Raw genomic sequence first — 23091 nt, 5'->3', positions numbered from 1 at the left:
TTACAGTTCCATCAAACATCAACTGTTATGGTAAATAATACTGGTAATGCATGTAATGCAGTCCTAGTTAAGACTATGCCTTTCGGATATCTATGCCTTCATCATGGTCTACTGAGACCATAATGAAGGCATAAACAGACGAAACGTGCAGTCTTGACTAGGACTCCATTAGATGTATTGTCAGTATTATTTGACAGTTGAGTTTTTAATGGAATTTTGAATAAAAGTTAATTTTTACATACCCCTAAATGTGGATCCTTCACTGGACTTTCTTCTTCTTCCTCACTCAAATTTAAGCATGCTTTCACGAAAAAATCTATTTGTATTGGGACAAGCTGTCTCATCTATCAATATAGAGACAAAGGTTGGGATAGTCTAATTTTAACGTGCCCGATGCTTTGTTTTATAGAGGCATTAGCGATGACATACACATTTTATATTGAAATAATATACAGATTTATGAATGGTTATAGAGATGGTGGCTACCGGCCTAATGGTTGTTCATGTGACAGCTATCTAATAAAATGGTTACTTTTAATCTAACTCTAGCCATGCATGTTAAAAGTCAGTATCTAATGGATTACCCATGACTGGGAAAGCTTTATCAATAAATAGACCACAATGTGCTTTGAAGACAAATATTCAAGATGTAAAGGGGTAGTCTCATGAGCAAAGTACATTTTAATCAATAGATCTTGAAATAGAATAAATGTGCTCAGGTTTATATATAGTGCAATGGATATGTCTGTACAGGAACATGGTCTGAACATGTCCTGGCCAGAGGAAAAATGCAAAAGAGATTATACCAATAGCACAGCATGGGATTACAGATGCTGCTTTCTGTGAGATAAAACATTTCCCTTCCTGTTTAGAAACATGTTCTATCTCACAGAAAGCAGCAGCTGCGTTTCCATGCTGTATTGTCTGTATACTCTCCCTTCCTTCCTCCCTGAATCAGGAGATGTGGTGTGTTCAGACCATGACCCTCTTCGGTCAGACACGACCATTACACAGTACACAGCAGGGGCACATTCATAATATTATCTCAGCACAGGAACATTTTTTTTAACATATCGAATTTCGGAAATTATTATTCCAAGATCTCTTAATTATAATGACCTTTGTTCATGAGAAAACTCCTTTAATGTAGTCTGAGAAACAATCGTTGAAACAAGTATGATGCACTTGAAGAAAATATAAATAGATTCTTATTTGATAGAGTAGAAAAAAGAAATGTTTACATGAAATCTAACCTGAACCCTATAATATTGATCCAGGGGAAGGCAAAACCAATATGAAATTAATCACAATTGTCTGAAATAGGCGGAAAGTGTATAAATTGGTGACCCATCCCATGAAATCTAGTACAAAACCTTAGCCTGTAAAATAGCAAAACCTTATGTCCAGAAATAAGGGATGTCCTCTCATCATGGAAACAGACATAGGTGTAATATGATCTTTTTTGTTCCATTTATATACGGTAGTTGGACATTGTAATAGGTCACTGCCAAGCCTCCATTTTTCTAAAACTGGTTAACCGGTTTGATAACTTGCCTTGGTACTGTAGTCCACCAATCCCTTAGTTAGTCGCCCTCCTCTGCCCCCGTTGTAGTTCAGCAATGTCCTTATATACTGGCGCCCAAAGTTGAACCCAATATTCCATAACATCACTCAGTATACAAAATGTTTGGGGAATGCCATGTTGACATCAACATATTGAACTGATTCCTATCAAAATCCATGCACTGACACAATGTTAGAGTAAGATAGTAGAATCCCATTGAAGCCACGGAGTCTGTATCAGCATTTACATACGATAAAAATTATGACCACATAGAATCCAACGTTCAAAAAGATATATATCCATAAATATAAAAACAGGATAACATTATTTGATGTATGACAGAAAATCCAAGAGGTCATTATGTAGGGTATAAATCACTCCGAGGTCCATCAGGAGGTGTCACAAAGGCCTTTATTTCATATGTTGAAAACATTACGTTGAATAATCATTTCTCTTTCGTTTTCTTGAGACATCTTCATTGCGTCTACATAAAATGCATAATTTCAACTACTTCAGTTTAATTTAAGTGTTTAATTTTTATTGTTAACCATGAAAAAGGCAAGATAAGCTCTTCACAGGGCCATGGAATAGGAGTATAATAAAACATGATTCTGGAAGAAATATTACACTTTTATTAATAATAATAATCAAGCTCAGGAGTGATCATCTTCTTCTCCCTGCGAGCTTTCATAGGAGACATCTTCTCATTTTGAAATACATCTTTTTTATGGTCATTTCTGCAGTATCTTACAGATTAAATTCCTTACTGAACAGGCAAGTCATCCAATGTATTACTTTATATCCTAACATCAGGCAAACTGCAATTATAGGATGGCAGATATAATAGGTGAAATTTCCGCTGCATTGAGCAATGTGTTGCAGGTTTTTTTATTTCTTTTCTATTTAAAAGCATAAAATTATATTGGGGTTTTTTTTTTGAGTCTTAAATGTAACAGGATAATATTGTTATCTACTTGAAAGGAATTGGCTGTTTTTTTTCTTAGTTATTTGGTTATTTTTGACTGTATTGAAAGGGTTGGTGCCACTTATGGCATCTAGTCACAAATGTTATTTTAGAATATTTTCTTGGGGATAGTTATTTGGTTACTTTTGACTTTTTATTGAAAGGGTTGGTGCCACTTACAGCATCCGGTCACAAACGTTATTTTAGAACATTATCTTGGGGATATGACAAGGTTTCTTAATTATTTTCAAAAATTACTAAGTCTTTATTTACTTCACAAATTGCCTTGGTTTTTCAAAGTCAGGATCCAATAAAATATGCATCATTGTTTAAGGGAACCTGTCAGCAGGTTTTTAGACCCCAAAATAACGTCATCAATTTTCTATAACGTTGATGATGTCCATACCTTGCCTTTGACCGACCTGCGCCGTCATCCCCAGGGTGGTGCATGCGCAGATCGATAGTTCAGATTTTGAACGTCATCAGGACCTTATTGAGCATGTGCCATCTCTAGGAATGATGGCACTTGCGCAAAATCTCGGGCAAGGTTGCAGTTCACAAAGAAGAGTGAGCTGTCTCTAGCTGACAGAAGCCCAGGGCAGGGAAAGAGAAAGAGGTCGGAGAGCTGTAAGTGTAGGGCCAAGCCTCCTGCTCTTGCGGCTCATGTGTATGAAAATTTGCTAATTATTTTTTATAAAACAGTGACCTGGACTTATAAAACAAAGGTATGGAAGTAATCATCGTTACAGGGACTTTACATTGATGATGTTACTTAGGGGTCTAAAAACCTGCTAGCAGGTTCCCATTAATAGTAGTAGAAATGTGTGAAAGATTTTCTTTATTTTTTTAATTGGTCCTTTGAAATTGGAAAGAAGATTCTCCTTTTTTTTTGTCCAGTAACAAAACCATTCGTATCCAATGGGAGTATCTGCTACTGTAGTTGAGCTCTCTTCATTTGAATGGGGATAACCTGCAATTCCAGATACAGCCTATGAACAATAATTTCAATAATTAAACCCTTTTAAATGGTATATACTATTTGTGTGTAGCAAATAATCTTACATTTACTTACATTTGATCTTATATTTTTACAGGCGGCATCATCTGCCTTAAGCAGCTTGGGTCATGTCTACACTGCAATTGGTGACTACCCTAATGCACTGGCTAGCCACAAGCAGTGCGTTCTCCTGGCTAAACAATCCAAAGATGAACTGTCTGAAGCACGAGAACTGGGCAACATGGGAGCTGTCTACATCGCAATGGGGGACTTCGAAAATGCAGTTCATTGCCACGAACAACATTTAAAGATTGCAAAGGACCTTGGCAACAAGAGAGAAGAGGCCCGGGCATATAGTAACCTTGGCAGTGCCTTTCACTACAGGAGAAACTTTGACAAGGCAATGTCCTACCACAACCATGTTCTAGAACTTGCGCAGGAATTATCTGAGAAGTCCATTGAGATGCGGGCCTATGCTGGCCTGGGTCATGCTGCGCGCTGCATGCAGGATTTGGAGAGGGCTAAACAATATCATGAGCAACAACTGTCCATTGCTGAAAGTCTTAAGGATCGGGCAGCAGAGGGTAGAGCTTCTTCTAACTTAGGTAAGTGTAATTATTTGTCCCATATATTTTTTTTTTCATTTTTAATATTCCTTTAAAACATTTCTCAAGGTTTAAATGTTTTGTAGTTATGGGGGATATAAGTTAATTACAATGAGAATAAACACACTTGTGGGCTATTGTTAGATTGACTTGTCCTCGTATAAATTTTGGTGTTCACCTTTAGAGTCAATATTATAGAAAATACTCCTGTAAATACTCCTTAACCATTTCCATATGAAAAGTTGGAGAATGAGGACAACATATTCCTTCATACACTTGCTGAACAATTGTTAACAAGCTATTGATCTTTTTGTATAAGTGGTAGTTACGTAGATATATCTGATGTGAGATCACGGTGAGGTACGAAAGTGACAGCATGCAGTGATACGTATAAAATTACCTATACACATTAAGTGAATGTTGGCACAACCCGCCAGGCAACGATGTGTAAAAATGTGTCAGAAGAGATAGTTTATGCCTGAAATACTGCTTGGCCTTTGGCAATTTAAAGTTTATGGCCACCTTAAGATACTGTAGATGAATAATCTCATAGACTTTAAACATGTGATGAGTCTGGGTGAAGATCCAGTGTGAACAGAAGCAAAAGTGCTTTACTGAATTTACAAATTGTTTTTAAACATTGTCAACTACTTATTGTTGCTTGGCAACTGCCCAGGAGACTAGGTATGCCGGTGTCACACGTGCGATTGCCTTGCATGTATCTCGCACGAGTTTCGCGGTGCATCACCCGTCACGGACTCACACTCTCCTCACAGGAGCGGGTTGGCTGCATAGAGATGCATGCAACCGAACCGCTCCTGTGAGCAGAGTGTGAGTCCGTGACGGGTGATGCACCCCGAGATACACGCGAGGCAATCGCAAGTGTGACACCGGCCTTAGTGACAGTATGTCAATGGGTCACACCCGACAGCCAGGTGGCTACATGCTTCTCACAATGCTGGTTTGGTGGCCCTCAACTGTTTTGTGGCTTCTCAAGGAGAGAAGAGAAGTGGTATGTAATTATTACAAGGGACAGTATTTTTGGTGTAGTGTGTGGCCATCTTCTAAATTCCTATTAAACAGAGAATTAGACCCTCCCTCCTTTATGGAGTGCCGCACAGGGGTCAGATGTAGTGGTCTTACATGACTAGTTTTATTTAGTATTTCTTAAATGAAAGGGATTGTCCAGACTAAGATATTGATGAGCTATTCTTAAGCCCCCGTCACATTTAACGACTTACTAGAGATCCCGAAAGCGATGTGACCTGATAAGGATTGCTGGTAAGTCGCTGGGAGGTCGCTGGTGAGATGTCACACAGTCAGACCTTACCAACAATGCAGAAACGATGAGCGACCTGTATAACGATGAGCGACCTGTATAGAAGGTCATTGTTAGGTGTCAAACACAGCGATGTGTCCTGCCCAGCAGGACATCACCTTTGAAGAAAATGGTCCAGACCCTTTGGCAACGACTAGCAATCTCACAGCAGGGGCCTGATCGCTGGTAGGTGTCACACATAACGAGATCGCTGGCAAGATCGTTACTGCGTCACAGAAACGGTGGCGCGGCGACGATCTTGTTAGCAATTTCGTTGTGTGTGACGGGACCTTTAGGGTAGGTCATCAATATCTTTTGGTGGGAGTTTGACACCTGACACTCTCACCAGTTGTTTGTAGCTTTAGTGGTGGCCGTAAGTAAACAGTGGGCACAACCAGGAGCTCACAGCCTTGTAGACTGTGTATTGGCTATTCTTGGACGATGCAGCTCACCTCCTAAGGATAAGTTAGCAAATTCTAACTTCTGCATGACCCCTGTAGCAACAGTAAGAGCAGCTTCTATAATTTCTTCAGGTTTAGAGTACAAACAGGAGAGAAAGTGACCACTCAGTTTTCCAATGGAAGTTTTGGAAGTGGAATTTGCATCTATCAAACCTTTATGGCATTTACTTTCCTGATATATCATAAATGTCTCAGATGGTAATCAATATTAGTTAGATTGCAGCCTTAGTTCAATATGACAATGTGGCCCTCAGACGAGAAAAGGTTGTACAGACCTGTAATATTTGATATCGAAGAGGTTCCCTAATGAGGAAAATGAAAACATGTTGACATTATTTCAAAACTGTAATGTCATCCTTTAATGTTGAGTAGCTACAGCTGCTGCGGTCCTAGTGTAGGAGCAGAGGATATGTTGAGGAACAATGTGGTATTCACCAGAAGAAAAACTACTACGAATCACTACCCAAAAGCCATTCCAACGTTCTCCGCTGGAACTACCATGATTTTCTGAGTTATACCGACTCTTTCATCAGCACGTTAAGAATATATTGCTGACAATATTAAATTCACAGATTTCATTAGAATATTTGCACAACTGGATGAGTCTCGAATATCTAATTTGCCCCATCTATTTTTTTATGCACGGGCTTAGCAAACATGTTATAAATGAGACTCTTATTAAATTGAATTCAAGTGTGCTACATATTATTTGGCTCCGCCACATGCTATTGATCAAATAATGCTGTGGTATTCATGAAATTTAATAATAAACGTGTCTAGGAATATTAGTAGCGCACAGATATTTTTTATTAACATCAGTCTTTGCTTCTCTGTTTAGCTTGCTTGGACCAAGACTGTTTGGCTGCTTCTTATTCCAGCGGGGTTTGGAAGAGCTGTGTATTTTTGTATCTGTGTGTGTCTGTCTGTTCAGTAATTTGGGTGAATGAATATCTCACATTCTGTCATATTTTTGGTAGAATGGTTTTTTTTAATTAAATTCATATTTTTATGCTTTTATTCGATTAAAGGATTGGATGCCATATGTCCTTCCTGACGCTTGTGGGGGTGCGCTATTGTTAGTAGTAGCTTAAAGGGGCAGTAAATCCTGGCAGAGAAAGCACTACAGTCATGGCCAAAAGTTTTGAGAATGACACCAAAATTATATTTTCACATGATCTGTTGCCCTCTGGTTTTTAATTGTGTTTGTCTGATGTTTACATCACATACAGAAATATAATTGCAATCATATTATGAGTACCAAAAGGTTATATTGACAGTTAGAATGAGTTAATGCAGCAAGTCAATATTTGCAGTGTTGACCCTTCTTCTTCAGGACCTCTGCAATTCTCCCTGGCATGCTCTCAATCAACTTCTGGACCAAATCCTGACTGATAGCTGTCCATTCTTGCATAAGCAATGCTTGCATTTTGCCAGAATTTGTTGGTTTTTGTTTGTCCACCTGTTTCTTGATGATTGCCCACAAGTTCTCAATGGGAATAAGATCTGGGGAGTTTCCAGGCCATGGACCCAAAATCTCTATGTTTTGTTCCATGAGCCATTTAGTGATCACCTTTGCTTTATGGCAAGGTGCTCCATCATGCTGGAAAAGGCATTGTTGGGCGCCAAACTGCTCTTGGACAGTTGGGAGAAGTTGCTCTTGGAGGACATTCTGGTACCATTCTTTATTCATGGCTGTGTTTTTAGGCAAGACTGTGAGTGAGCCGATTCCCTTGGCTGAGAAGCAACCCCACACATGAATCGTTTCAGGATGCTTAACAGTTGGCATGAGACAAGACTGGTGGTAGCGCTCACCTCTTCTTCTCCTAATAAGCTGTTTTCTAGATGTCCCAAACAATCGAAAAGGGGATTCATCTGAGCAAATGACTTTACCCCAGTCCTCAGCAGTCCACTCCCTGTACCTTTTGCAGAATATTAGTCGGTCCCTGATGTTTTTTCTGGAGAGAAGTGGCTTCTTTGCTGCCCTCCTTGAAACCAGGCCTTGCTCAAAGAGTCTCCGCCTCACAGTGCATGCAGAAGCACTCACACCAGCCTGCTGCCATTGCTGAGCTAGCTCGGCACTGCTGGTAGTCCGATCCCGCAGCTGAAACAGTTTTAAGATACGGTCCTGGCGTTTGCTGGTCCCTCTTGGGCGCCCTGGAGCCTTTTTAGCAACAATGGAAGCTCTCTCCTTGAAGTTCTTGATGATGCGATAGATTGTTGACTGAGGTACAATCTTTGTAGCTGCGATACTCTTCCCTGTTAGGCCATTTTTGTGCAGAGCAATGATGGCTGCACGTGTTTCTTTAGTGATAACCATGGTTAACTGAAGAGAAACAATGATACCAAGCACCAGCCTCCTTTTAAAGTGTCCAGTGGTGTCATTCTTACTTAATCATGACTGATTGATCGCCAGCCCTGTCCTCATCAACACCCACATCTGTGTTAATGGAACAATCACTAAAACAATGTTAGCTGCTCCTTTTAAGGCAGGAATGCAATGATGTTGAAATGTGTTTTGGGGGTTAAAGTTCATTTTCTTATCCAATATTGACTTTGCAAGTAATTGCTGTTAAGCTGATCACTCTTTATGACATTATGGAGTATATGCAAATTGCCATTAGAAAAATTTAAGCAGTAGACTTTGTAAAAATTAATATTTGTAGCATTCTCAAAACTTTTGGCCATGACTGTACTTCTTAAAAGGAATCTCAACAGGTTTTTGCCACCTAATCTGAGAGCAGCAAAATGTAGGTGCAGAGACCCTGATTGTAGTGATGCATCCCTTTCTAGGCTGCTTGTTGTAGATTTTATAATCTCCTACAGATAAAACAGTGATTTTATCACTAGAAGACTAGTAAACCTGTTGCCTTGTAGTCCTCTATAAGACCTTGGCAAAGTGTGCCCACATCCGGCCCTCTGTCTGTTCCAGTCCGGCCTGCTAACCAAGACTGCCAAGGGCTGAAAACAGTCTCCCATAGGTGTTACCATGTAATTTTCTGAATCACACCTGGGCAAAATGTGGCCTGCAGCCCAGATCCGGCTCTCTTACTGTTCCAGTCCGGCCTGTGGACCACAACAGCCAAAGGGCTGAAAATAGTGGCCCATAGGTGTTATCATCTAATCCTTTATATCAGACTTGGGCAAAGTGTGGGCTGTAGGCCACATCTGGTGCTCTGGCTATTCCAGACCAACCCTCTGAGCGAGACAGCCAAAGGGCTAAAAATAGTGGCCCATGGGTGTTGCCATGTAGTCCTCTATATCAGACCTCGGCAAAGTGTGGCCCAGAGGCCACAGTCAATCCTCTGGCTGTTTGAGTCCGGCCTGTGGACTAAGACAGCCAAGGGCTGAAAATAGTGGTTCAGAGGTGTTGCCATGTAATCCTCTATATCAGACTTGGGTAAAGTGTGGGTTGCAGACCACATCCGGTACTCTGGCTGCTCCAGTCTAGCCTGTGGGCAAGACAGCCAAAGGGCTGAAATTAGTGATCCATAGGTGTTGCCATGAAACAATCTATATCAGACCTGGGCAAAGTGCAGTCCACAGATCACATTCGGCACTCTGACTGTCCCAGGCTGACCGTCTGAGCGAGACAGCCAAAGAGCTAAAAACAGTGTCCCATGGGTGTTGCCATGTCCTCTATATCAAACGTGGGCAAAGTGCGGCCCACAGGCCACAGTCAGCCCTCAGGCTGTTCCAGTCTGGCCTGTGGACCAAGACAGCCAAGGACTGAAAATAGTGGTTCAGAAGTGTTGCCATGTAGTCCTCTATATCAGACCAGGGCATTGTGCGGCTTGCAGGCCACATTCAGCTATCTGGCTGTTCCAGTCTGGTCATGGACTGAGACAGCTAAAGGGCTGAAAACAGTAGCCCATGGGCCACACCATGCTCTCCCCCGCCTCATGCCGATATCACCGCTATCTGCAACCTCAAGACGCAGATAGCAGTGAATATATTTGTGCAGGACGAAGCCCACTACAAATCAGTGAGTGAAGTAATTTGTGATTATTCGTGTTTCTTGCTATCTCATTGTCTCTGCGTTCAGCCAATAGTTTGGTCAGTTTTGATCCTGGGAAAAATGTGATACCGCCCAATGTCTTTAATGTCTAAACAGAAACTAATCGCTGCCCACAGACTGACCAGAGAGGCTCTTGTTAGAGAGCAATCAAGGCTAATTCAAAGGGCATCATTAAGGTGGAGCTGTCAAATCCTTGATTTTAATGAAAGTAGCTACTTCAGTTAAATTGCCTTATAATTGAGGAAAACATTAAAGAACTTACTGCATAGTCTTCAAATCCAATGCAATGGTAATTATTATTTTGATGATGTGGTTACCACTGTGCATATTTATGAGCCCAGCTCTTCCTCTGTCAACCTGCGTCTGTATAAGAGGTTCAAACCTTTGTAACAATATGAGACTTCACCGAGCACATTCATGAAAGAACATAAGGATCATTTTTAGTCTTAAAACCATAAGTTAACAAATTAGCAACAAGTCGATGCCAGCAAATCTATGGCACTAAAGGCTGCTTTACACGGTACGACCGATTGTGCAATTTCACAACCGATCGTACCCGCCCCCGTCCTTTTTGCGTCACTCGCAAATCGCTGCCCGTGGCGCACAAAGTCGGTAACCCCCGTCACACGTACTTACCTCTCGTGCGACCTTGCTGTGGGCGGCGAACATCCACTTCCTGGAGTGGGAGGGACGTTCGGCGTCACAGCGACGTCACATGGCCGCCGGCCAATAGAAGCAGAGGGGCGGAGATGAGCGGGATGTAAACATCCCGCCCACCTCCTTCCTTCCACATAGCCGACGGGAGCCGCGGGTCGCAGGTAAGCGATGTTCATCGTTCCCGGGGTGTCACACGGAGCAGCGTGTGCTACCCCGGGAACGATGAACAATTAAATTAAACGATATTATGAAACCTAACGAGCAGTACACGACTCACGATTTGTGAGCGATACTGTGTCTCTAGGAGGTGTCACACAGGCCGGCATCGCAAGCGATGCTGGATGTGCGTCACAAAAACCGTGACCTCGATGATCTATCGCACGATAGATCTTCTGGTGTAAAGCAGCCTTTAGGCCACGTGCACACGTTGAGTATGTGGTGAGTTTTTTTACCTCAGTATTTGTAGCCAGAACAAGGAGTGGGTAATAAACACAGAAGTGATGCCCGTGTCTCTATTATACTTTTCCTCTGATTGTTCCACTCCTGGTTTTAGCTACAAATGATGTAAAAAACTCACCAAATACTCAATGTGTGAACATGGACTAAAGGCCCTGTCACATACAGAGATAAATATGCGGCAGATCTGTGGTTGCAGTGAAATTATGGACAATCAGTGCCAGGTTTGTGGCTGTGTACAAATGGAACAATATGTCCATGATTTCACTGCAACCACAGATCTGCCAAAGATTTATCTCTGTGTGTGACGGGGCCTTTAGGCTATGTGCGCACGCTGCGTTCTCTGCAGTGCGGAAAAGAACGCACCCTCTGGCAGACTGGACACTGCGTTTATAAAATAAAATGCATCCACAACGCATGCATTTTGGATGCTTTTTCCATGCGTTTTGCATGCGTTTTGGATGCATTATTGACAGTGCGTTCCCCGGCAATTCAGCTCTGCTACATGCCGGCTGACAGCCGACACAGACAGAGTCGCGCGATGAGAATGAACTTGGGTGAACTGCACCCGACTTCATTGTCATACCGTAGCTCTGTCTGTGTGTGGCAGCCCGATTATCATCTTCACCCACACATCCCGAAATTACCGCCGACATCCCCGCATACATCCCGACATTCCCCCACACATCCCGACATTACCGTCGACATCCCCGCATACATCCAGACATTCCCGCACACATCCCGACATTACCACCGACATTCCCGCCGACATCCCCGCACACATCCCGACATTACCGCACACATCCCGACATTACCGCCAACATCCCCGCATACATCCCGACATTCCCCCACACATCCCGACATTACCGCCGACATCCCCGCATACATCCAGACATTCCCGCACACATCCCGACATTACCACCGACATTCCCGCCGACATCCCCGCACACATCCCGACATCCCCGCACATATCCCGACATTCCCGCACACATCCTGACATTACCGCCGACATCCCCGCACATGTCCCGACATTACCGCCCACATCCTGACATTACCGCCGACATCCCCGCACACATCCTGACATTACCGCCGACATCCCCGCACACAACCCAACATTCCCGCACACATCCTGACATTACCGCCGACATCCCCGCACACATCCTGACATTACCGCTGACATCCCCGCACACAACCCGACATTCCCGCACACATCCTGACATTACTGCCGACATCCCCGCACAAAACCCGACATTCCCGCACACAACCCGACATTACCGTCCACATCCCGACATTACTGCCGACATCCCCGCACACATCCCGACATTCTCGCACACATCCTGACATTACCGCTGACATCCCCGCACACAACCCGACATTACCGCCGACATCCCCGCACACAACCCGACATTCCCGCACACATCCTGACATTACTGCCGACATCCCCGCACACATCCCGACACTACAGCCCTCATCATCACCACACACACACCGGCATTACCTCAGTGACGTCCCCGCTGACAGCGCAATTCACTTCAGTTGCTGCGTGGAGCTCACAGGGGCGGCGGTATTCTACTGCCGCTCCTGTCAGCTTCATGTAGCAGAGATGGATGCGTCGTGGGACCTCTGGATTACGCCGGACCTGGAGGGGTATTTAGGGATTTTAATAAAGTGGTAAAAGAGGGTGTTTTTTTATCTTTTATTCCAAATAAATGATTTTTTCAGGTGTATGTGTTTATTTACTTTCACTTACAGGTTAATTATGGAAGGTATCTCGGGGAGACACCTGTCATGATTAACTGAGGACTTAGTGGCAGCTATGGGCTACTGCCATTAACCCCTTATTACCCCGATTGTCACCGCATCAGGGCAATTTGGGATGAGCCGGGTAAAGTCCCGGGATTGTCGCATGTAATGGGCAATTCTGGGCGGCTCCTGGCTGATATTGTTAGGCTGGGGGGTTCCCCATAATGTGGCGCTCCCCATCCTGAGAATACCTGCCTTCAGCCGTGTGGCTTTATCTTGGCTGGTATCAAAATTGGGGGGGACCGCACGTCATTTTTTTTTAATTATTTATTTATTTTACTGCACGATATAGACCCGCCCACCTGCTGCTGTCATTGGTTGCAGTGAGACAGCTGTCACTCAGCGTGGGGGCGTGTCTGACTGCAACCAATCATAGGCGCCGGTGGGCGGGGAAAGCAGGGAATACGAGATTGAATGATGAGCGGCCGGCATTTTCAAAAGAGGAAAAGCCGCCAGAGCAGTGTGACAGCCGTGCAGCGCCGTGCCAGTGATCGGGGAACGGTGAGTATGAGAGAGGGGGGGGAGACTGACCGACGGACAGAGAGACAGAGACCGACCGACAGAGAGAGAGAGAGACAGACAGAGCAACCAACTGACAGAGAAAGAGACCGACCAACAGACAGAGGGTGATTCACTGACATCCACAGACAGATTGACCGACATTGACAGAGAGAGACTGAAAAGACTTGCGTTTAAAGCATGCGGAACGCAACAAAAATGCAGTCCAAATGCATTTTGGTTGCGTTCTGACCCAAATCATTGATTTCAATGGGTGGAGAATGCAGCTACAACGCACAAAAGAAGTGACATGCTGCTTTTTTTTCCGCAGCGATTCTGGGCATCCAAAACGTGTGCATTGATTTTTCGGCTTTCTCATAGACTTTGCTGGGGAAGCTGAACGCATGCAGTTATGCTGCAGTTCAAAACGCAGCGTTTCCGCGGGAAAAATGCAACGTGCGCACATAGCCTTAGACAGCTAAAAACTGCTATCTTGTTCGCTCTCGTAGGCAGTGGAGAAATGTGCTATCTGATCCTCCATTCAGCCCCTCTTGGTTGGGATCTTGAAGAATGGGAAACATAGATTCACTGTTCTGATCAATGCAGGTTACCAGAAGTGGGTAGATAGGGTGCCATCAAGCCGGTAAACTACTGGGCACAGATGGTACTTACACTTACTTGGAAGCTGGTGAAAGTCAAATATTTTTAATGGCAATATGAAGTCCGCGAGCAGTCAAAGTCTTTGCTATTTAAATGTAATACTACTTCCATGCCAGGAGATCCAGCCCTATAAACATCAGCAGATCAATTGGTGGACTCTCACCAACTGTATATATTAATGGATAAGGCAGCAGAGAGCCAGAGGCAGCACACTCCCTGAGCACGGAGACGTGATTCAAGAGCTGAGGTGTGTGCTGAGATAGGCTGGTTTTATACTGCAATTTGCCGGGCCCTTTTCTCTGAATGCATCTTTTGGCTTCTGCCAAGCTAGTGTTCATCAGTATACCTTTTTTTGCTGTACTGTAGCGATGGCCAAGGGACTACTGTTGTGCAGAGTTCAAGTATGGTACATAAGACAAGGTGGCAGAAACAAGCGTACAGCTGTATTTACATGCAGGAGATAAGCGATTATGCAAGTGAATGGGGCTAAGTAATCTGTTAATAGTCAAATTTAATACACTACAGATTCTAACTAGAGCGCCCAACGTCACCCCAGCTATTACAAATATCAATTCAACAGTACAACCAGGCAAACACAAAATGTTTACAACTGCACTGCACTAACAGCCTATCTGTATCCGCTACTAGGGCTATCGCGCTCTGGCTACTGACACCTACGCTGCGGCCTATTAAGTGCGCACACCGGTAAAGACTCACGGTACGTTCGAGGGGGAACAAGTCCACTCATGGGAGCTCTTCTCCTCACACGGACCTGGGGTCTTCTGATGGCTCTTCTATTCTGGTTTGTCGACCTAGGAGCACCTCAGTCCGGTGCTCGTTCGATGATGAACAGGGCTCTCTCAAGGTCTGGTTTGCTGTATCTCTTGCAGCTGGCACCGTACCGCTTCTCAAACCACCGTTCTTGGGTAAAACACAGGCAGCGCCTCCTCTCTCTCACACTCTTAGGCGACACAAAGTCTTTTCCCGCTGAAACTTTTCTCCCACTCTTTCTCTCCTTCTTGCAATTTTGGGGCTGGAATAGCCCAAGTTCGCAGTTCAGAGGGAGAGCGTCATCTAATCAGCTTTGCCATAACAGACAGGAAACAGGGGAGCACTGCCGCTTAAAGTCATAGCACTCTTAACCGATTCATAAGGGCGATACCCCTACAGTAGTATGTAATAGTGCAGTCTGGTGCGCTACAAGACCAGCATTTGTAGATGCACCCTAAGCTCTGCTGGTATTTTTTGGTTGGAGTAGGTGGCACCCAAAGCTCTAAAGTGACTATAGATCCTGACAGTAAATAAATTTCATATCAAAGAGAAAAATACCAATCTGTGTTAAGCCCCATTCATACAACCACTCCCCTTTTAAACTTTAGTCATAATTTTTATTTATGAAAAAAGGTGGCAACCCAGTGGAGAGATGCTAAATTTTGTAGAGCAGAGTCTCTCTTTAACAAAAGGCATTCATATGCATATAGGTGGAAGGATGATACTTTATTTGTGGTGTATTACAAAGAAATTCTGATGTGATTCTGCAGCCACATTTCTTTACAGTGCCTGTAATTGGGCGTTTCATTTAGTTTTCAGCTAAAAGCGTTTTTATTGATCAAAAAGCAAATTCTTTCATCATCTTACTCACTTGGGTATACAACCCGCAGAAAATATGAATAATTAATAAAGGAGATTCATTCTTCAGTTAATGACCCCAGTAGCACCTTAGCTGTTTTCATCTGGCAGACTGAACTGTGTGCACTGGAAGAGGATATTACAATTTGTGTTACCGTTTCATGTCTTCAGTAGATCAATCCCTGTTCTCTAGGGTCACAGCCGGGCCATGGTTTAGTTAAATAAACCCTTCAAATGGTTACAAAGAGAAAAAAGCGGTGAGACAAAGGTGGTCAATAGGAAAACTCCTTATATGTTTGCCGGAAATCTTCATAATCCCAATGATCAATGAACCATCAGTCATAATATTGTTTAAGGAGTAGACTACTCATAGTTAGATATCATGTGTATATGTGGTGGCAGTATCTTCATACTTCAGTTAGGTCCTTAGGGAGGTTTAATGTGAACCTCCATCAGTTTCTTTGGTTTTGACACTTTATCGTCTTTTCATGATCCACACTGTTATCTCAACTGCTAACTTTTCATTCATTTTATCTGTAATTCTTGCGAGTCACTTATCATCCACTCTGATAACCTTTAAAGCCATGTCACATCTGATTGTTTCAGATCATACCCTAGTAGATTACCGATGGGATCCTGTTGCGTAAGGGGTACTTCTCACATAACAAGATCGCTAGCGAGATCGCTGCTGAGTCACGTTTTTTGTGACGCACCAGTGACCTCATTAGCGATCTCGCTGTGTGTGACACTGAGCAGCGACCTGGCCCCTGCTGTGAGATCGCTGCTCGTTACACACTGCTCTGGTTCTTTTTTTTGGATGTTGCTCTCCCGCTGTGAAGTACACATCTCTGTGTTTGACAGCGAGAGAGCAACGATCTGAATGTGCAGGAAGCAGGGAGCCGGCTTCTGCCAGCCTGCGGTAAGCTGTAACCAAGGTAAATATCGGGTAACCAAGCGAAGTGCTTTGCTTGATTACCCGATATTTACCTTGGTTACTAGCGTCCGCTGCTCTCACGCTGCCAGTGCCGGCTCCCTGCTCCCTGCACACGTAGCCGCAGTACACATCGGGTAAATAATCAAAGCGGTTTGCTTATTAACCCGATGTGTACTCTAGCTACGAGTGCAGGGAGCCACCGCTAAGCGGTGTGCGCTGGTAACCAAGGTAAATATTGGGTAACCAAGCGCTTGGTTACCCGATATTTACCTTAGTTACCAAGCGCAGCATCGCTTCCACGCGTCGCTGGGGGCTGGTCACTAGTCGCTGGTGAGATCTGTCTGATTGACAGCTCACCAGCGACCATGTAGCGACGCACCAGCAATCCTGACCAGGTCAGATCGCTGGTGGGATCCCTGGAGCATCGCTAAAGTGTGACGTTACCCTAAGATATGCCGAGTTTTAGACTATGTTCACACATTGCATTTGTGCTGCATTTTACAGTATCAATGAGATTTCTGAAATTTTATGCACATGCTGTTTTTTTCCACACATTATTTTGAGAAGTTGTTGATTCTGTCAGCATTTTTGCAACACTTTTCACCCATGTGTTTGAATGGTTGAGAAACGCAAGTAAAAATGATGCAAAGCAGACACATAAAACATGACACAAACGTGCATATTGTACACAGTATTTTTCCTGACACTGATTTACTTTTTGGTGTCCAGAAAAATACACTGCTGGGCTCACATAAAACTGGCCTTTTTATGTGCTAAGTGTATCAATTTTAACATTTATTTTCTTAGCAGTAATGCATGTCCAAATTCCTGTATTCAATGTTTGCATGCCTTAGTGTTTCAGAGTGCAGCTGTATATTTATTAGAGTATGTGTTACGGGGGGACTGGCAGATCAGGATAAGGTGGTAAATATCCCAATCGCCAGTCGGGGCCCTCCGTGCTCCAGATGACAAAGGAGCTGCTGGAAACCCGAAGGTTAGGCGGAGAATACAGAGCTGGGTGGCACTGAAATAATAGGGGCCTAATCGAAGTTAAGTAACACTTGGATCAGGAAACTGTGAACCCTGTTTGCGTCACAGGGTCCACTCACCCAGCCCAGGAATTCCCTGTTGACTGCACAGGAGACCTGGGAACCAGTCATGTGTGTAGGGACATGTCAGACCGGACGACAACCCAGTTAGCGTTTCGGTGTACCTTTGGCGCTACACTGACCAAGTGTAGAAAAAAAACAAGGAGAAAAATTGTATGAAAAATACCCTGACTATAAATAAATAAATTGCAAGTGCTTAATAACAGGGTACTTAGTATTTACATTTTTGCAAAAAGGTAAGAAGCTGTCCCACCTCGTCACGGTGTACCCATCTGGGACAGTCCCTAACCAACTAAAGTTAAAACCATTATACATACCTACTTACCTTTTTGCAAAAATGTATATACTAAGTACCCTGTTATTAAGCACTTGCAATTTATTTATTTATACTCAGGGTATTTTTCATACAATTTTTCTCCTTGTTTTTTTTCTAGTCTTGAGGCTGCAATTCACATGCTTGTAACGTTGCATGTTTATTGAATATTTGTTACAGCTCAGTTTTTTGGTGTTTACTGACCAAGTGTGCAGGGAACACGTCAGTCCGGGTGGTGACCAGGTAGCGTTGACCGGAAGACCGCCGCAAAAGTGCCCTGTTGGCCACATGTGTACGACACGTCAGACCGAGCGGTCCCCCATTTAGCGTTTCTGGCCACTAGGGCTCTCAACTGGCCACGTCAGGCCAGGTGGTCACGTCGGTAGCATTGACTGGGAAGCCGATATGAGGAGAACAGGTGGCGCAGCAGCCACAGCCCAGTTGACTCCACTGGGCTGCACTAGCAGGACTGGATGGTAGGAGGTGGAAGCCTGGTGCCTGACCCTAACGTGCTGAGCCACGGGTCTCTTGGCGTGACAAGTACCGGACACCTAACTCTGCCTACCGTTTCCAATCTATGGTTTATGCCGCAATGAGGCTCTAACATGAAGGTGTGCTCTGTCTGAGTAAATGTGAAGACTAGGCTACACCGACCACGTGTGCAGAGAACATGTCAGGCCGGGTGGTGACCAGGTAGCGTTAACTGGAAGACCGACGTGAAAGCGCCCTGTCGGCCATGCGTGTACGACACGTCAGACCGAGCGGTCCCCTGATTAGCGTGTCTTGGCGTGACAAGCACCGGAAGCCTAACCCTACCTACCGCTTCCAATCTAGTGGTTATGGCCGCAAAGAGACTCAGTGCATGGAGGTGTGAACAAAGCAAAGGCATAAGTGAAGACTGCACACCCACCTCCATGTTGTCTACAGCCCCTTTTATAACCTGGGTCCACCCCAAACCCAGGGTGGACCACAATGGCACCTCCAGGGTCCAATAGCGGAGTGCCTCATCATCAGTGACATTATCAGCGGCCTATCCAGATCCGCCACATCACTGATGACCTCATGGCAGCCACGCCCCCAAACACCTCACCAGTCATCGTCTGATTAGCAATGGTGAGGTCATAGGGGCGGCGTCCGCGAGCCAGTCTAGACTGCCCACATCATCGGGACACCTGATGCGTGCCGGCCTATCAGAGCCTGCCACCTCCCGGACATGCCCAGTGAGGTCCTTATCAGATTTAGCCTCTGATGCACTAAGTGCCTGAGCATGCTCAATAGCCTGAACAACAGTCTCAGAAATCAGACTATCTGCCTGAGCATGCTCATTAGGCACAACACAGGACTTAGACACGGCATGATGTCCAAGTACCTGTGCAAAGAGGCTTTTTGGACTAAGTGTAGGAGCATGCTCAGTAGCCCGAACTGAGGACTTAGCCTCAGGAATGGCACAATCAGGCTGAGCATGCTCACTAGGCGAAACACTGGACTTAGGCTCTGGCTGTGGTAAATCGGCACACGCAGGAGGAAGCAGCCAGCTGAACAACACGAGGCACGGCCAAAAACGGCACCTGGGCATAACTGGAAACGCAGCAGGCTGCTTGCGGCTATGGCGGCGCCGATTCCCAACAGTATGTTTCTTGTTCAGTATGCACCTGTTCACATTTGTCTGCTAGGAAGAGCTGTCAGTTTTTTCATTCTTATTTAAAGAAGACATGTTTTTGTGGCCATTTTTTTTTCCTGCTCCCCGAAGCACTCATTATTTTTTTTATACTGTTCTAGAGATATGGGCCTTTTTATATTGGTATAATTTTTATGCTCCTTACTAAAGAGCGTGGCTCATAGGATTCTGTCTGTAGGTCGCAGTGCACAAATAACCTGTAAGTAACGCCCCCTTGGTAAAGATATTAATAAATAAATAAATAAAATGGCTTATATCTCTGGTACCATCTGACAGATTAACAAAAAATGGCATACTCAGGGGAGCATTGAGAATAACATGGTGACAGGTCTTTTTTAAAGCAATGGCATAGCACAGCTTAAAACAATCCAATTGTGTCCTATCACGTTATAGTGTGGAGGTAGTCCTGATAACTACTTAGTCATGGTCAGTTTTTAGATACTGACTATATCCAATTTGTGCTAGACATTAGAATACAGTGGCAGAATGTCATCCCCATATGGACCTTAGCAGCAATGCATAACAGACACGTTGGTAGGTATTTACTAAGAGTTTGCAATTATTTCAGGATAGAAAATTCACAAATGCTGGCACAATATACAGTATTTGCCCAAAAGCTTTGATTAACAGGAGAGGGCGACGGTCAGGCGACAGATTTACTAAGCCTACAGCAGGAATTGGAATGTATGGAGTAAATCTTCTGTTTCTTAATGCTCGGATATCAATTTCTGTCTAGGGTCAGCTCTTTATGAAGAGGGGGGTTGCTAAATTTTGCATAATTTAATCCCTTTAAATTCAGACTGACAGATGAAATTTCCCCAATGTCTCTCAGCTGCAGTAGCTGTGGTAGAGAGGGGTCTGAAAGTGGCTGCTAGGGTTGTTGACAATCATGTTCTACCTATGACCTTATCTTAAAGGTGTTGTCCTGTATTGAACAACACTTTATTAACATGGCCAGGGAGGTGAGAAAAATGTAAAAACATTTACAGTCACCTTCCGGACTACTACTACTCCTTCATAGTCAGTGCTGAGCCGTTTGCCGGTTTTCTTTTATCAATATCCAGCTGGACAGCCAATGTCCTCAGCCAATCAGTGGCTCTTCCAGCTGTAAATGGGAATGTTTCAGCTGATCAGTGGCCGCTGATTTTCGTCAGCACTCACGTGACAACGCCATGGATATTGATCCCAGCAGATCAGTGGTACATGTAGCACTGGTTATGGAGGACTTGCGCTGATCTTGGACGTATCAATTTTTTACCGTTTTCTCATTTCCCTGGCACTGTTAATAAGTGTAGCGACAGCATTCCTGTGTTTGAACACTGGAGCACAGGGAGGACCCAGGCTTGCCCCGACATGGGAAGAGCGTAACTAAGTGCCTAATGGGTATTCACCAGTGTCTTTGATGGTGAAGATGGGCTTGTCACCTTGCTTCACTCAGCTGCCACAGTCCCTAGATCTACCCTGGAAGTGGCACCTGGTGTTTGTTGGCAGCCAAGCCCATCCTCACTATCAGGGGCTCTGGTTAATACCCGCTAGGCGCTGATTTAGGCCTCTCCCATTTTGGGGCAAGCCCAGGTCCCTCCTGTGGTACAGTGGGTCCAATCAAAGCCGCAAGCATTACAATAAGACACCTTTGTAACATGAAGTCACCAAATTTGACACTTTATTTACATAGAACTTTGTGTTATGAGGGTGGCACGGTGGCTCAGTGGTTAGCACTGTTGCTTTGCAGCGCTGGGGTCCTGGGTACAAATCCCACCAGGGACAACATCTGCAGGAGTTTCTATATTAGAAATATTCACCCAGAACTGCTCATGGTTCTGGCTGCATATTGCACCGGACCGGTTCCCTTTAACTAATACGGTATATACTTTTCTGCTAAATGATCTTAACCCTCTCAGCCAGTACCTGCATCTGCTACAATTAGTTACTGACGAAATAGTAAATATGGTGCCAATTTACAGTCATGTCACTGCAGCTCATAGAGATTAGTCCTTGCTAAGTACATTTAGGTCTGAGCTGTGGTCACTGTATAGCAGAGACGAGATGTTCGCTATGGAAATGTGCGGTTAACCAATTAAATATTTGTGACTTATAGGATTATAGACTGTTATAGTAATAGCTCATCTAAAATACCATACATATGTCTGGCCCAAGAGGCAATAACATAATATTGAGACCATAATAACTTTCTCAGTGTTTTTTCTATCTATCTTATTTTTTTTTTGTGCTACTTTCCTATTTAAGAAGAGAAAGTAAATCACATTCTATACGTTATATGTAAGAAGTAATATTAGTCATATCTATATACTGTAATAATACTTTGTAGCCACAGTATCCCGGTTACACATTAGTAGCATACCATGCATACTTTACTGATACCCTTTTATTATAGGATGGTAAGCCACTTTTTTAATATCATATTACAATTTTAAATGAGTATTCAGCAGTCTGGATGTACAGGCTTTTATTATTCCTTATTTTACAAATAAATCTGAGAAAAATAATATAATATTAATAATTTATAAATGAAATAAAAAAACTTCTCTATATATCCCAGCAGCTCAGTCATGTCTCCCTCCTCTTTTTCACAATCCTGACCTTTGCTGTAAGACATCTAGCTGCAGCAGGAGCCTCCCCCTCTATCTGGTCTACAGTAGAACAAAAAGATACCTGTCTCTTAACCTTTCACCAGTCAGAAATGGAATAGATCATCAGCAATGGGAACATCCCATTTTCTCTGCTTGATTTCTCCACAACAAATTAATATCAGTTTCTATCTACTAATCGCTATATTTTTTAGTTTTTTTGTTTTTTTTTTTTTTTTTTTAGTATTACATAGTTACTTAGGTTGAAAAAAGACCTAGGTCCATCTAGTTCAACCTTCCTCCACCAGTTCAGTATTTTTTTAGTATTTTTGTTTCTATAAAGGAGCTGCCTTTTGCAGAAAACCCAATGCTGGCCCGCTAAGGACCCGGGGCCTACCAGGGGATCCTCGGCACCCCAGTGGCCCAGTTCGACCCTGCTTGGCCATAAAAAGAAGAGCAAAACAGGAAAAAATGGACACTTAAACCAGTCAGTTCTGCTCAGTGAGACAAAGGAGTTCTATGGGTTTTTTCCTGAGCTGTCTTCTAGGTGTTTATTATTTTATGGCTCACCTGGTGAGGTGCATTCACTAAATTGTAGGATGGAGCGGACGTGTTGATGCAGCTGTTTTGGATAGCCCTATAGAACAACGAGGATCAGCAGCTTTAGATATGCAGACAGGCACCTTGGAATAGCAGAGCCGGATGGTTAGACAGCACCTTAGCAACAGAGCAACAGAGTAGATTATGTAGTCAGGCATTTTAGTATAGCTGAGCCATGTAGACGGACAGGTACCCTGATACAGCAGAGTGAGCATGACAGCAGAGTCATGGAGACAGACTGG

The 23091-nt window shown here is 43.9% G+C and overlaps 1 protein-coding gene across 2 annotated transcripts in view; it reads left to right on the top strand.

Annotated features, from left to right (window-relative positions):
- The window catches only part of TTC28 (tetratricopeptide repeat domain 28), a 672774-nt gene that overhangs the window by 334093 nt on the left and 315590 nt on the right, over positions 1 to 23091 (top strand). For both annotated transcript variants that reach the window (XM_075320126.1, XM_075320118.1), the window contains exon 5: positions 3623 to 4130. In XM_075320126.1, the coding sequence (XP_075176241.1) occupies positions 3623 to 4130 (508 nt within the window). The remainder of the gene's footprint in view (positions 1 to 3622; positions 4131 to 23091) is intronic.

Source organism: Anomaloglossus baeobatrachus, chromosome 1 (genome assembly GCF_048569485.1).
Source record: "Anomaloglossus baeobatrachus isolate aAnoBae1 chromosome 1, aAnoBae1.hap1, whole genome shotgun sequence".
NCBI lineage: Eukaryota > Metazoa > Chordata > Amphibia > Anura > Aromobatidae > Anomaloglossus > Anomaloglossus baeobatrachus.
The sequence above is the reverse complement of the archived record's forward strand: the minus strand, read 5'-3'. Positions and strand labels throughout refer to the sequence as shown.